The 15,831-nt window shown below is 57.5% G+C and overlaps 1 protein-coding gene across 2 annotated transcripts; it reads left to right on the top strand.

Annotated features, from left to right (window-relative positions):
* Positions 1–186: 186 nt before the first annotated feature.
* LOC105497154 (Josephin domain containing 2) lies at positions 187–4,015 on the top strand. 2 transcript variants are annotated; one of them, XM_071087539.1, is made up of 4 exons: positions 187–332; positions 2,398–2,523; positions 3,458–3,652; positions 3,758–4,015. In XM_071087539.1, exons 1-4 carry the CDS (start codon positions 187–189, stop codon positions 3,855–3,857), a joined length of 567 nt encoding a protein of 188 aa, XP_070943640.1. In that variant the 3' UTR covers positions 3,858–4,015. The 2 variants fall into 2 exon arrangements, with proteins under 2 accessions (XP_070943640.1, XP_011766277.2); XM_011767975.3 differs by lacking the exon at positions 187–332 and adding an exon at positions 1,807–2,138.
* Positions 4,016–15,831: the final 11,816 nt, after the last annotated feature.

The following is a 15,831-nucleotide window of genomic DNA, read 5'->3' as shown; positions in this document are numbered from 1 at the left end:
GAGGGACGTGTACTGTCAGGAGACCCAGGGAGCGGGGTCAGGGGCCCAGTGCCCTCCCGGGCTGCCCGGAGCCCCAGCTCAATCAATGGCGATGCCCCAAAGGCCTGCTGGGAGGTTGGACCTCTAGATCCCGGGCCCCTGAGGACCTTCTTCCCCTCCCAACCCCCAGCAGGAGCCGAGGACGGCATGTCCCAGGCCCCGGGAGCACAGCCGAGCCCACCCTCTGTGTACCACGAACGGCAGCGCCTGGAGCTATGTGCCGTCCACGCCCTCAACAACGTTCTGCAGCAGCAGCTCTTTAGCCAGGAGGCTGCCGATGAGATCTGCAAGAGGTGACCGTCACCCACCCCGGCCCCTGGAGCAGCAGGGCTCCGGCAGAGCGACCCACCTGGGTCTCGCCACCAAGCAGGCGCTGAGCCTGGGGGCTTTCTTCTGTCCCCAGCTCACTTGCCTAAGCCAGACGCTGGGACTCTGGGGTGATGTTGCCTCCTGTGCCTGCCTGTCCTTGTGGCCTCAGCCCCAGCCAGGCCCCAATCCGGTGGTCCTTTCTTTCTTTAGAGACAACGTCTGGCTATGCTGCTCGGGCTGGTCTTGAACTCCTGAGCTTGTGATCCTCACACCTCAGCCTCCCCAGTAGCTGGGATTACAGGCTCACTCAGTTTCAGGCATCTCTTATCTGGGCCCTGTCACAGCTCTCCAGTCCATCCTAAACACACCCCCACCCTACTCAGGGCCCTCCTGATAGCAGAGGCCGAGCCTGCCTCTGCAGCTTCAGCCCTCACAGCCCCCCTCAAACCAGACTCTCCACTCCCGTGAGCCCTCCTGTGCAGCCTCTAGGCTTCCAGGTACTTCTTTCTGCCTGGTGTGGCTTCCTTCTCTGCCAGCATGGAATGTTCCTCTTCACTATTCACGATGTCCAACCTCGCTCCTTGGCCGGGCGCAGTGGCTCACGTCTGTAATCCCAACACTTTGGGAGGCCGAGGCAGGTGGATCACTTGAAGTCAGGAGTTCCAGACCAGCCTGGCCAAGAGGGCAAAACCCTGTCTCTACTAAAAAATAAAAAAAAATTAGCTGGGCGTGGTGGCACACGTCTGTAATCCCAGCTACTCTGGAGGCTGAGGTGGGAGAACTGCTTGAACCTGGGAGATGGAGGTTTCAGTGAGCCAGGCAACAGAGCAAGACTCTGTCTCAAAAAAACAAACAAACAAACAAAAATCCATCCTTTATCATCTCTTACTCCCTCCTCTCTGTCCCCACATCCCTGGCCCCAGCTCAGGCCTGATCCTCTCCTGCCCAACCTGCCCGTGGCCTCCAGTCTGTCCCTGCCTTCAGTCCCCACTGATCCTAGAGAGTCTTTCTACACCTGGAGATGGGCCTGCCTCTCCTGTCTCTTGCTCAAAGCCGCCTCTGGCTCCTGGACATCCTAAGAGTCCCAGCCCCTCAGACTGATCATTATGGTATTTATTCATCCCTCTATCGTTCAGAACAAGGACCTACCAGCTCTTTCATACCAAAGCCATGTTGGAGACCCTGAGATGACTCAGACTCCAGTGCCAGCCTGAGGGTGGCGAGGGAAACACACACACACAAGCCTTTTCCTCCCATGCCCTGCCTGCCCAGGGCCCAGATAGGGAGCAGAGGTGCAGCTGTTCAGAGGCAGGGCCCAGAGACAAGTGGTGGCAGGCGGAAGAGCCTTCCTGGGCAGGGGAAGAGCTGGAGGAAAGGTTGGCAGGGGTGGGGCGGGGGGTGGTGGGCACCGGGGATGTGGCTGGGGCCAGGGGGCCAGGAAGGAGGGTGCTGAGGCTCTGAGGTGAAGCCACCAGGGCCAGACCACACAGGCCCTTGTGGGACTCTGTCCTGGGGGAAATGAGGAAGCAGAGTGGGCTGTGAGCAGGGCAGGGGTGAGGGCAACCCCATGGGAGAAGCAAGCAGTGTTAAATGAGGGTGATGCGGGCAGCTGTCATCGTTGAGGTAGCTCAGTTCACTGGGGGAGCCCAGACAGGGCCCCGACCCAGCCTGAAGGTCAGGAGCCTCCTCTCAGAGGATCTGACATCTGAGGCGGGTCTTCAAGGACAGAGGAAGGGACTGGCGGAGGGACAGGGACTTTGTCCAGGGCGCTGGGGAGCTATGGGAGAGCTGTGAGCAGGGGAGGGCCAGGGCCACGTGGGAATGGACTGGAGGGAGGCTGGAGGCTGGGGGAGAAGACAGAGCCCAACTGGGGCCTTGGGGACAGGGCAGAGTTGGGGCAGGAGAGACAGGACTTGAGGGTGGATGAGTTGTGGGGTCTGAAGCGGGGAGAGTCAAAGACTGAGGCAACTTGTGGCCCCTGGCACCCCCATTTTGTGGGGCGGCCTTTCCACGGGTCCCCAGCTCAACTCTGGCCACCCCCACTACCAGGTTGGCCCCAGACTCCCGGCTGAACCCTCATCGCAGCCTCCTGGGCACCGGCAACTATGACGTCAACGTGATCATGGCCGCTCTGCAGGGGCTGGGCCTGGCCGCCGTGTGGTGGGACAGGAGGAGGTAGGCCCCAGAGCCGCACAGCACATCCTGGGCCGGGCACAGAGGGCACCCTGTCGTGTGAGCCTGTTGGGGGGTCAGGGAGGGGAATGTGGCCGGGGGGGCTGGCATGAATGCAGGAAGGCTGGTGCTGATGGGTTAGTGGGGGAGATCAGGCGGTCGGCAGGCTGAGACGCTGGGTGGATGATGGTTACCGGGTGAATGCTGAGTAGGTGGTTGGATGTGTTGGGTGAGGGGGAGTGAGGGGATTGGGTGTTCATGGTCAGTGGACAACAGACAGGAGGCTGGGGAGTTGGGTGGATGAATGGGAGGTTTTGATGGCTGGCTGGCCAGTGGCCAGGTGTGTGGCTGGTGGATGAGGGGTAGACCGATGGCAGGTGGGCCAAGAGTGGGTGAGGACTGGGGGCATGGTGAGTCCACTGTTGGGTGAATGGCTGGCTGGGTGGTGGCTGGTGGACAGTAGATGGCTAGTTGGATGGTGATGGTGGCGGGGAGGTGAATGCATAGATGGAGGTGAGTGTGTGAATTGTTGTTGGGAAGTTGGCTGGTGGCTGGGAGGCTCGGTGGGGTGGGCGGATCATGCCTGGATCCTGGGTGGCTGTGTGAGGAGTAAGTTGGTGGGTGGGTGGCTGGACAGACAGGGTGATGGTGGTTGGTGAAGGGCCGATGTGAGTTGGGTGAATGGTGGGTGGATGGGTGGGAGGTCTGGTTGGGCGGCTGCATGGGTGGGAGGTCTGGTTGGGTGGCTGCATGGGTGGGAGGTTTGAGTGGGCGGGTGAACGGAGAGTGTTGGGAACCAGGGTGGCTGATTAAGGAATACCTCTGGGTGGGTTCAGGAGGCCCCCACCGCCGCCAGCCTGGGCCCCACATGGTCAGCCACATTTCACCGGCGGGCAGAGCAGGCCCTGATGGCGGTGTCCCCTCCCTGCCCGCACAGGCCCCTGTCCCAGCTGGCCCTGCCCCAGGTGCTGGGACTAATCCTGAACCTGCCCTCGCCCGTGTCTCTGGGGCTGCTGTCACTGCCGCTACGCCGGCGGCACTGGGTGGCCCTGCGCCAGGTGGACGGCATCTACTACAACCTGGACTCCAAGCTGCGGGCGCCCGAGGCCCTGGGGGACGAGGACGGAGTCAGGTGAGCCCCGCAGAGGTGATTCCAAGACCAGGGGCCTGAAACCCCACTCCCCAGAGGGAATGCCCGGGCTGGCTGAGCCTCAGTCTCCCCATTTCTCCCACCCAGGGCCTTCCTGGCGACTGCGCTGGCCCAGGGCCTGTGTGAGGTGCTGCTGGTGGTGACCAAGGAGGTGGAGGAGAAGGGCTGCTGGCTTCGGACAGACTGATCTCAGCTGACCGTCGGCGCCCACAGCACAGTCCCTGCGCGTCCCCCTCTGACTGCGCACACTGCGTGCCTGGGAAAGGCCTGGGGAGGCCCGGCCCCCTCCCCACACCCCTGCTCCCCACTGCCGCTGCTGCCTCAATAAATCTGCTGATTTTCTGCCGCCTGGCCTGTGTCTGACTGCCCCGCCCTTCTGGGGCCTCTTCTACTCAGTCACTCCCACTTCTCTGACCGGCCAGACACCCTGGTGGGTGGGGCTGAGAGCCCAGGAGTCCTCCTGGTTCTCTGCCGCCTCATGCCAGTTGCTCACCGCTGGGCCTCAGCTTCCTCATCAGTGACACAGCAGAAAACAGTACAAGTCCGTGCCCCTGGGGCTCACGCTCCGCCGGTGCTGGAGAGAGACCAGTGGCGAACGAATGCGTTTGATCTGGGTTCCACGGGGGTACTTGCTAAGGAGAAAGCAGGTGTTTACTTCTTTATTCGATTGATTGAGACAGTGTCTCACTCTGTCACCCAGGCTGGATTGCAGTGGGTCAATCACAGCTCACTGTAGCCTTGAACTCCTGGGCTCAGGTGATCCTCCCACCTCAGCCTCCCAAGTAGCTGGGACCTCAGGTGCCATACCTGACTACTTTCTTTAAATTGTTTTGTAGAGATGGGATCTTGCTCTGTTACCCAGGCTGGTCTTGAACCCCTGACCTCAAGCAATCTGCCTGCCTCGGCTTCCCAAAGTGCTAGGATTACAGGTGTGAGCCACCGTGCCTGAGTTTACTTCTTGACTCTCCATTCTATTCCATTGATTGGTAGGTGGGCAGAACAGTGGCCCCAAAGATGTCCACACCCTGGCCAGATGTGGTGCCTCATGCCTGTAACCATAGTGCTTTGGGAGGCTTAGGTCCACAGTATGAGACCAGCCTGGGCAACATAGCAAGACCCTGTCTCTACAAAAAAAAAAATTAAAAATAAGTGGGATGTGAGGCCGGTGGCTCACGTCTGTAATCTCAGCACTCTGGGAGGCCGAGGTGGATGGATCACCTGAGGTCAAGAGTTCAAGACTGGCCGGGCACAGTGCTCATGCCTGTAATCCCAACACTTTGGCATGCACCTGGCGGGCATGGTGGCAGGCGCCTGTAGTCCCAGCTACTTGGGAGGCTGAGGCAGGAGAATGGTGTGAACCCGGGAGGCAGAGCTTGCAGTGAGCTGAGATAGCGCCACTGCACTCCAGCCTGGGCGACAGAGCAAGACTCCGTCTCAAAACAAAAAAAAGAGTTCAAGGCCAGCTTTGCCAACATGGTGAAACCCCATCTCTACTAAAAATACAAAAATTAGCTGGGTGTGGTGGCGGGGGCCTGTAATCCCAGCTACTCGGGAGGCTGAGGCAAGAGAATCGCTTGAACCCAGGAGGTGGAGGTTTTGGTGAGCCGAGATCGCACCACTGCACTCCGGCCTCGGCAACAGAGGAAGACTCTGTCTCATAGATAACTAAATAAGTGGGACGTGGTGGCCTGCGCCTGTAATCGCAGCTACTTGGGAAGCTGAGGCAGGAGGATTGCTTGAGCCCAGGAAGTTCAGGCTGCAGCTAGCCATGATCGTGAGTGAGAGAGACCTTGTCCCAAAAATATAATAGCCCAGGCATGGTGGCTCACGTCTGTAACCCTAGCACTTTGAGAGGTAAAAGCAGGAGGATCACTTGAGCTCTGGAGTTTGAAACCCGCCTGGGCAACATAGTGAGACCCTGTCTCTCCAAAAAAATTAAAATAAGCTAAGCTTGGTGGTGCACACCTGTGATCCCAGCTACTTGGGGGCTGAGGCAGGTGGATCCCTTGAGCCCAGGAGGTCGAGGCTATAGTGAGCCATGACAGAATCACTGCACTCCACCCTGGGTGATAGAGTGAGACCCTGTCTCAAAAAAATAAATAAAAATAAAGATAATAGACCAGGCACGGTGGCTCACACCTGTAATCCCAGCACTTTGGGAGGCCAAGGCAGTCAGACCGCAAGGTCAAAAGATTGAGACCATCCTGGCTAACACGGTGAAACGCTGTCTTTACTAAAAATACAAAAAAATCAGCCAAGCGGCCGGGCGCGGTGGCTCAAGCCTGTAATCCCAGCACTTTGGGAGGCCGAGACGGGCGGATCACGAGGTCGGGAGATCGAGACCATCCTGGCTAACACGGTGAAACCCCGTCTCTACTAAAAAAATACAAAAAACTAGCCGGGCGAGGTGGTGGGCGCCTGTAGTCCCAGCTACTCAGGAGGCTGAGGCAGGAGAATGGCGTAAACCCGGGAGGCGGAGCTTGCAGTGAGCTGAGATCCAGCCACTGCACTCCAGCCTGGGCGACAGAGCGAGACTCCATCTCAAAAAAAAAAAAAAAAAAAATCAGCCAAGCATGGTGGCGGGCGCCTGTAGTCCCAGCTACTGGCTGAGGCAGAATGGCGTGAATTCGGAAGGCGGAGCTTGCAGTGAGCCGAGATCATGCCACTGCACTCCAGCCTGAGTGACACAGTAAGGATCTGTCTCAAAAAAAAAAAAAAAGTTAGGCCGGGTGCAGTGGCTCATGCCTATAATTCTAGCACTTTGGGAGGCCAAGGTGGGTGGATCACAAGGTAAATAAATTGAGACCATCCTGGCCAACATGGTGAAAACCGTGTCTCTACTAAAATTACAAAAATTAGCTGGCCGTGGTGGCACACACCTGTCATCCCAGCTACTCAGGAGGCTGAGGCAGGAGAATTGCTTGAACCCGGGAGGCAGGGGTTGCAGCGAACCGAAATCGCGCCACTGCACTCCAGCCACGCCATTGCACTCCAGCCTGGCGACAGAGTGAGACTCCGTCTCAAAAAACAAACAAACAGACAACAAAAATTAGCCGGGTGTGGTGGCAGGTACCTGTAATCTCAGCTACTTGGGAGGCTGAGACAGGAGAATCGCTTGAACCCGGGAGGCAGAGGTTGCAGTGAACTGAAATCGTGCCACTGCACTCCAGCCTCAGTAACAAGAGTGAAACTCCATCTCAAACAACAAAAAATTAAATTAAGTTAAAAGATGCTGTGTCCTAATCCCTGGGGCCTGTGAATATGTTGTGTTACTCGGCCAACAGGGAGTGAGGTTGTGAGTGGGATCAAGGCTGCCATGACCTTGAGACCGGGAGAGTGTCCTGGATCCCCCGATGGGCCCCGTGTCATCACGAGGGTCCCCACAGCGGAGGAGGGACACCCTCCCAGCTCCCACCCTGTGAGGAGGCCCAAGGGAACACCAAAAGTACCTGTCCCAGCAGTGGGGGCTTTTACAGGTTCCCACGGGGCACTGCAGGGACCAGAGGACAGAGAAGGGACCCCGGGAGAAGCAAGTCGCATAAAATGGCCCAGAGACAAGGCTGGCCACAGAAGGCTGAGGAGGGCTCTGCAGAGGCCGGCGGGACGGGGGAGGGCACTCCAGATTGGAAGTCATCCTGAATGAGACCTAGAACGTTACAGCTGTTTATCGCCAGAGTTATTTGAGGAGGTGATGAAAGAGGAGGGTGGGTCCAGGCCAGGAACCCAACCAGGCGGGACCTCCGAGGGCAACCTGGGAGCTGCGAGAAGGGCAGGGCAGGTCAGCTCTGGATGCAGAGACCCCTCTGGAGCTGCAGGCTCAGAATGGAGGGGGGACCAGAGGCCAGGAGGCCAGGAAGGAGGCTGGGAGGGCAGGGCTGGAGCCAGGCCCCTGAGGGGGACAGAGAGGTGGGTCTGAGCCTGGTGGGCCCTGGGAGGTGAGGAGGCAGGAATGAGTGGACAGCGCCCAGGTGCCTGGCTGAACCCTGGGACCCCCGTTAGGCACCTGCAGAAGCGGGGGACTCAGGCACAGGGAGGCAAGGGGTCCCCGGCTTGGGGCGCGTCCCCTCCAGGAGCCATAGACCCTTGCGCCCAGGCAGGCAGTTCATCCAGGCAGCCCCCGAGCTGCCCATGACCGTCCCGGCAAGGTGGAACTGATGCCCTGCAGGACACGCTCACAAAAGCCCTCGCCACGCAGGGACCAGGGTGTGGCAGGTTCTGGTTTGCAAGTTTTCCCAAGGTCAAAGGGCAGGTCGTAAAGTGAAAAGCCAGACAGCACCGAAGGGGAAGCTGCTGGGGGTTGCAGACACCCCAACTCCAGGACAACTCGGACCCCTGCACCTCCTGCCCACCCGCCGGGCTCCCCGGGCCTCTGCTGGTGTGGGTCTTGCTCTCTGCCCCGTCTGGGTGTCTGACCCCAGGCCCCTGGCTCAGCCCCCTCTGTCTCTGTGTCTACCTCTGTCTCTCGCTTCGCCTGAGTCTCCCTTCTCTCTCTCTCTTGCTGGGCGTTTCTCTCCACCCCTCTCTGTCTCTTTGACCCTGTCTCTCTGTCTCTCCCACAGTCGCTCTCAGTCTCTCCTCAACTCGCTGTCTCTCCCCTCTGTCTCTCTGTGTCTCTACCCTTCTCTCTGTGCCCCTCCCCTTCTCTCTGTGCCCCTGGGCCCCTCCCTGCCACCCTGTGCCTGTTGCCTGTCCCATCGCAGGTCCCAGACAGACTGGCGGGGGCCTGAGTGTTGCTATTCTTGGGCCTGAGTGGCAGGGGGGGCTGTGGCCCCCAGGTGCGTCCTGGGCTATGGCCAAATAAGGTCCGGAGTGAGGAGCCCAGGGAGGAGGAGCTGGGGTGGGGTGCGGGGGGAGAGGGGCCAGCTGACCTCCTGCTCCCACTCCCTCCTGCCCTAACCCCCACATTCTGGCAGGTGAGAGCGGGCAGGGCAGACCAGGTCATCGCATCAACTAAGCACTTACTGCGGGCCCCTCACAGTGCAGAGTGCCTGTGCCTCCACCCACTGGGACCCCTCTTCCCAGGAGAGCGCCTCGGGACTCAGACGGCTGCCGCTTGCCCCAGGGCGCCCAGCCAGGCCCGTCCCAGAGCTGAGGGGGCGGGGGCGCCCACCACAGATGCCAGCGGCCTCTCAGCACCCCCAGGCTGCAGAAGGGGAGAGGGAGGGGCTACGGTCACGAGGCAGGTGCAGGGCAGGTGCTGGGGGAGGGGGACAGCTGTCCCGCACCCCCTGGTGGTGACAGCTGCTGCCCAATTTAGCTCACAGTGCCCGGTCTGGCCAGATAAGGCAGTGGCGGCGGGGGGCGGTCTCACCCCCAGGGTACCCCTTAAATCACACGGTCAGGCCCAGGGTTCAGCCGCCACCGATGCCAGGTGAGAGGGTCTGCTCCTTCCTCCACCTCCTGCCGCAAGGCTCCGCGCGTCTTCTCCCTCTGTCTCCCTCTCTCTCTCCCTCTCTCCTCTCTCTCCATCCCTCTCTCCTTCTCTTTCTCCCTGTTTCTGTCTCTCTCCCCATCCGTCTTTCTCTGTGTCCCTTTCTCTTTATCTCCCCAGTTCTCTGTACCTCCTTCTCTCCCACCTCATCTCCCTTCCTCTCCTCTCACTGTCTCTGTCTCTCATTCTCCCTATCGTTCTCTCCATCTCTCTCTCCTCCACCTTCTCCGTCTCTCTCTGTCTCTCCATCTGTCTCTTCCTCCCACCCCTTCTCTGTGTCTCTGTCTCCTCCCCCCAACTTTCTCTCAGTCTCCCTCAGCACCCCGTTTCTCTTTCTTACTCTCCTTTTTCTCCCCATCTCTCTCTGTGTCTCCCTGGCTTTGTATCTCTGTGCCTCTCTGTCTCTTTCTGTCTCCTTCTCTCTATCTCTGCCTCTCCCCCACTTCTATCTCTGTCTCCCATTTCTCTGTCTCTGTCTGTCCCCCACTTCTGTCTCTGTCTCTCTCCCACTTCTATCTGTCTCTCCCCCATTTCTATCTCTGTCTCTCCCCCTTTCTATCTCTGTCTCTCCCCCACTTCTATCTCTGACTGTCCCCAATTTCTCTGTCTCTATCTGTCCCCCACTTCTGTCTCTCTCTCCCCCACTTCTATCTCTGTCTCTCCCCCATTTCTATCTCTGTCTCTCCCCCACTTCTATCTCTGACTGTCCCCCATTTCTGTGTCTGTCCCCCGCTTCTGTCTCTGTCTCTCCCCCATTTCTTTCTATCTCTGCCTCTCCCCCACTTCTGTCTCTCCCCATTTCTATCTCTGTCTCTCCCTCATTTCTCTGTCTCTGCCTCTCCTCCACTTCTCTCTGTCTCTGCCTCTCCCCCACTTCTCTCTCTGACTCTCCCCCACTTCTGTTTCTCCCCCACTTCGGTCTCCCCGTACCTCTATCTCTGTCTCTCCCTCCATTTCTCTCTGTCTCTCCCACACTTCTATCTCTGACTGTCCCCCATTTCTCTGTCTCCCACTTCTATCTCTGTCTCTCCCCCACTTCTGTCTCTGTCTCTCCCCATTTCTATCTCTCTCTCTCCCCCATTTCTATCTCTGTCTCTCCCCCACTTTTCTCTATCTTTGACTCTCCCCCATTTGTCTCTGTCTCTCCTCCACTTCTCTCTGTCTCTGCCTCTCCCCCACTTCTATCTGTCTTTTTCCCATTTCTATCTCTGACTCTCCCCCACTTCTATCTCTGTCTCTGTCTCTCCCCCACCTCTGTCTCTCCCCCACTTCTTTCTGTCTCTGTCTCTCCCCCACTTCTTTCTGTCTCTGTCTCTCCCCCACTTCTATCTCTGTCTCTCCCCCACTTCTATCTCTGTCTCTCCTCCACTTCTATCTCTGTCTCTCCTCCACTTCTCTCTGTCTCTGCTTTTCCCCCACTTCTGTCTCTGCCTCTCCCTCACTTCTTTCTGTCTCTGTCTCTCCCCCCATTTCTGTCTCTCCCCCACTTCTGTCTCTGCCTCTCCCTCACTTCTCTGTCCCTGCCTCTCCCCCACTTCTGTCTCTACCTCTCCCCTACTTCTTTCTGTCTCTGCCTCTCCCCCCATTTCTCCTGTCTCTGTCTCTCCCCAACTTCTCTCTGCCTCTGTCTGTCTCTCCTGTCTTAGTCTCTGACTCCTCCTCTCTCCCCAGCTCCCTGGACGAAGCCCTCCCTCCGGGCCTCTGCGGTCCCTGCTGAATAAAGCTGTTTCTGTCCTCACCTCTCTCCCTTCTGCGCCTCCTTCTTTCCTTCCTCACTCCTCTGCCTCTCAGCTCAGCCCCCAGCCCTGATCCTGGGTCTAGGGGGTGGGAATTCCGGAGGTGGGGGTGGGGGCTCCTCCCTCCCAGAGACAGAGATGGATGCAGAGAGAGAACCAGAGACAGGCACGGAGAGAGACAGACACAGAGAAAGAGTAAGACAGAGACAAGATGGGGGCCACAAGCTCAGAGATGAGAGATGGCAGGTCATGGAGACACAGCATGTGAGAGACGGGGAGACACAGAGAGAGACTCAGAGACAGAGACCAGGCAGCGCCCCCACTCCAATACACACAAACAGACACAGGGGACAAGGGCCGGGCAGGGCTGGGCAGCCTCCCCTCCCCCTCCAGGCCAGGCCAGGCCAGGCAGTGCCAGGCCCAGGACAATGGGCCCTTGTCAGGGCTCCAGAGGAGCCGGCCAGCTGGGGAGGCCTGTGGGCTGGGCCGCGGAGGAGGGGCGGCCACAACAGCTGCTGGGCTGGGGAAGGTGCACCTCCTGGGGGCCTGGCCCACAGCCTCCACCCTCAGACTCTCCTCCTCCCCTGGCCTCCCTTCCTGGGGTCTCTGCCTACTCCCAGCCTACTTTCTCTGCTCTGTCTGGGGAAGGGGACGGGTATTTATGGAGCACCTGCTGTATGCACCCAAAATGCCTCCTCGCCTCTCCTCAGACACCCCGCCTCCCGCCTCGCGTGTCCTCGGCGCCCTCTACTTGTTCCTCCTGTGCCTCTGGCTCCTTCCACGGAAGAAACAGGCAATGATTAAGCACCTGATGCTTCACAGGCAATTCCCCTAACCGCGTCTGCACCTTCCATCCTTCTTGCTTTCCTGTCCCTTCCACCCCAGTTCCTTTCTCTTTCTGATTTGCTTGGTCTCTCCTGGGAAGGAAACGAGCAGGTACTGAGCACCTACTATGCACCGAGGAGTTGAGAAACATGGCTCCTCTCTTACTACATTCTTTCCTCCCCCCACCCCCGTTCCTTTCTTTCTTTTTTTCTTTCTGGGACAGGGTCTCACTCTGTCACCCAGGTTGGAGCGCACACAATCGTGGTTCACTGCAGCCTGGACTTCCTGGGCTCAAGTGATCCTCCCACCCCAGCCTCCTAAGTAGCTGGAACTCCACGCACCACCATGCCTGGCTAATTTTTTATTATTATTATTACTTGAGATGGAGTTTTGCTCTTGTCACCCAGGCTGGAGTGCAATGGCATGACCTCGGCTCACTGCAACCTCCACCTCCTGGGTTCAAGAGATTCTCCTGCCTCGGCCTCCCGAATAGCTGGGATTATAGGCGCCTGCCACCATGCCTGGATAATTTTTAAGTATTTTTAGTAGAGACAGGATTTCACCATGTTGGTCAGGCTGGTCTTCAACTCCTGACCTCAGGTGGTCCACCCACCTCGGCTCCCAAAGTGCTGGGATTACAGGAGTGAGCCACCGCACCTGGCCTAATTTGTGTATTTTTTGTAGAGACAGGGTCTCTCTATGTTGGCCAGGCTGGTCTTGAACTCCTGGGCTCAAGCGATCCTCCCACCTCTGTCTCTCAAAGTGCTAGGATTACAGACATGAGCCATGGCGCCCGGCCCCTTTCTTTCCTCTCTGTTAGTTTCCTCTCCTTTCTGACGTTCTGCTGTCTCCTGGCAGAGGGAGTGGACACACTCTGAGTGCTTACTGTGTACCAGACACTTTACATACCTCTCTCCTCACGCTCTTCCTCCCTGGTCCCTCTCTGTCCTCTCCCTGTGTTTCTGAGCTCTCTACCCTCTTCCAAGCAAGGACTACATTTATTGAGCACTTCTGGTATGCAAGCAATTGTGTCCTTTCTCTACTCTCTTCTTGCCCTTCAGTATCCCCTGACTCCGCCAGTCTCTGCTTCTTTCTGCTCTCTGCCAGGGAAGAAAATGGGCATTTATTGAGCACCTATTGTGTGCCAGTTTTCTTACTCTCCCCCAACTCTTCACTTCTCTTTCTTCCCTTATCTCTAACTTCTTTCTGTTCCATCAGCTCTTTCTCAAGGACAAAAACAAGCAATTATGGGCACCTACTATATACCAGTCAATTAATATCCCACTTCACCTCCTCTTGCCTCTTTCTCGCTGCCCTTCTCGCTCTGCCAGCTTATCCCCTTGCTCTGTTCTCCGGATCCTCTTCTGGGAAAGAGTACAGGTGTTTACTGAGCACCTCCTGTGTGCCCCGTTGTTTACCTGCAATGCCCCCTCCCTGCATATCCTCCCCTCTGCCAGATTCCTCTCACTGATCCCTCCTCCCTCTGCTCCTCCACCCCAGTGGAGGCCTCCTGGGCCAACACCTTTTCCTCTCGTTCCTGTCTGTGCCTTCACTTCTGTCTTGTTCTCTTGCTCCTCCAAAGAAGACAATGTGCATTTACTGAGTGCCTCCTGTGTGCTCGCCACCTCACCAGCACACTTATTCTCACTTCTTCTCTTCTCCCTGCCTCCTTCTCTCCTCCAGCTTCTCCCCATCCTCTCTGCCCTGTCAGCTCTTTCCTGGGAGAGGAAATAGGCATGTGTTGAGTGCCTGCTGTATGCTGCCCCTTCATCTACACTGTCTGCTTGCCTCACAGGTTCTGTTCTCCCTTGTCTCCTTCTCTCTGTCTCTCTGCTTGCTCCCTTCCTCCTGGCTGCTTTCTTTGTGCTTGCTGCTGGGGAGGAGAATGGGCATTTATTAGGCACCTACTGTGTATTAGTCACTTTACATATATTGTTTCCTTCCCACACAACAATCTATTCTATTCTCTCTGCTGGAGTTTCCTCCTCCTCCTCCTCCTCTTCCTCCTCCTCTTCCCACTCCTCTTTTACTTTCTCCTGTCTCTTGGGGAAAAGAAATAATATTTAACAAAAACCTACTGTCTGCTTCACACGTTCCACCCATGCGCCCCCCTCCTTTGTTTTTTCTTGTTTGTTTGTTTTAGTTTTTGTTTTTGAGATGGAGTCTCACTCTGTCGTCCAGGCTGGTGTGATCTCGGCTCACTGCAACCTCTGCCTCCCGGGTTCAAGCGATTCTCCTGTCTCAGCCTCCCGAGTAGCTGGGATTACAGGCGCACGCCACCAAGCCCGGCTAATTTTTTGTATTTTAGTAGAGATGGGGTTTCACCGGGTTGCCCAGGCTGGTCTCGAACTCCTGAGCTCAGGCAATCCGCCCACCTAGGCTTCCCAAGGTGCTGGGATTACAGGCGTGAGCCACCGCGCCCGGCCCCATGCCCCTCTCTTTAGGCTGTCTCTCCTCCTGCTTTTCCTCTGCGGGCATTTCTTCTCCTTTCTCATGTGGTCCTGAAGGGAATGGGCAGCTTTTGAGCACCGACTGTGTGCCAGGCTTTTTATAGGCATAGCTTCCCCTTCTCACCCTCGATTCCTCCTTTCCCTTCCTCTCTGCCTTCCTGCTCTCTGTGCCCTCCCCTAGGAAAGGGAAAGGGCACCAATTGAGCGCCGACTGTGTACCAGGCAACTCTCTTTAGACCTTCCTTTCCCCCTGCCCCTTCCACTCCACCGACTCCCTCTCTTTTTCTTCCTTCTCAGCGGTGGAAACTCCAAACCTTCCAGACGGAAGGGGTTTAGGTGTCCCCCAAAAGTCTCAGCCCTAGAAGGGGCGGCCAGCTACACCGCGCGGGGCTGCAGGAAAGAGGAGGAGGAAGGAGGATTTGGGCTGCAGTCTGATTTCTCCCTTGGAAAAATATGTGGACGACAATGGCCACTCCCTCCCAGGTCGGGGCAGGGTGGGGGAGGCTGAAGGAGGCCTGGAGGGGCTCTAGGAAGGAACACTCTAGAATCTGAGCCTGAGAAGCAGCCTGTGCCCATGGAGGGGACACTTTTGCCACCAGTCACCACACTGGATTCAAGCCCAAGCCTCCTTCCTCCACCTCCCTCTCCCCTCCGCAGGCCTCTCTGCTCTGCAGGCACTTGGCATATGGTCCCTGGACGCCTCACCACTGAGAGAGCAGATGAGGAAACTGAGGCTCAGGCAGGAAAGAGGATTTGCCCCTCCCCGTTTCTCCTTCTGTCTCTCCTGTGACTCCCTTCCTCTGTCTCGCTCACCCTCTCCTCTCTCCCATTCTCTGAATCGCTCCCCTCACCCCTGCCCCCACTCTGTTCCTGTCTCTGCATGCCCCCAATTCCCCCCCCCTTTTTCTTTTTTCTGAGATGGGGACTCGCTTTGTCGCCCAGGCTGGAGTACAATACAGTGATCTCAGCTCACTGCAACCTCTGCCTCCCGGGTGTAAGTGATTCTCCTGCCTCAGCCTCCCAAAGTGCTGGGATTACAAGCGCCCGCCACCACGCCTCACTAATTTTTGTATTTTTAGTAGAAACGGCATCTTACTATGTTGGTGAGGCTGGTCTCGAACTCCTGACCTCAAAGGATCCACCTGCCTCGGCCTCCCAAAATGCTGGGATTGCAGGCGTGATTACTGTGCCCGGCCCCAACTTCTCTTTGACACACACTTTCCTCCACACACTAATTTCCCTCCCACTACATGCCAGCAAGGGTTCCCACCTTCTTGATCACCTCTTATTTTCATGACTCTTCATGCAGCTGTCCTTCCTCTTTCCTCCTCCTCCTTCCTCCTCCCCTCCTCCTCTTTCCTCCTTCTTCCTTCCTCCACCTCCTTCCTCCTTTTCCTCTTCCTTTTCTCCTCCTCTTTCCCCCCTCCTTTCTCCACCTCCTTCCTCCTCCTCTTTCCCCTTCCTCCTTCTCCCTCCTCCTCTTTCATCCTCCTCCCTCCACCTCTCCTCCTCCTCCTCTCTCCTCCTCCCTTCTCCTCCTTCCTCCTCCTCTTTCATCCTCCTCCTCTTTCATCCTCCTCCCTCCTTTCATCCTCCACCTCTCTCGTCCTCCCTCCTCCTCCTTTCTCCACCTTCTTCCTCCTCCTCTTTCCTCCTCCTCCTTCCTCCTCTCCTCCTCCTTCCTCCTCTCCTCCTCTTTCTTCCTCCTCCTTCTCCTCC

Source organism: Macaca nemestrina, chromosome 20 (genome assembly GCF_043159975.1).
Source record: "Macaca nemestrina isolate mMacNem1 chromosome 20, mMacNem.hap1, whole genome shotgun sequence".
Taxonomy (NCBI): domain Eukaryota; kingdom Metazoa; phylum Chordata; class Mammalia; order Primates; family Cercopithecidae; genus Macaca; species Macaca nemestrina.
The sequence above is the reverse complement of the archived record's forward strand: the minus strand, read 5'-3'. Positions and strand labels throughout refer to the sequence as shown.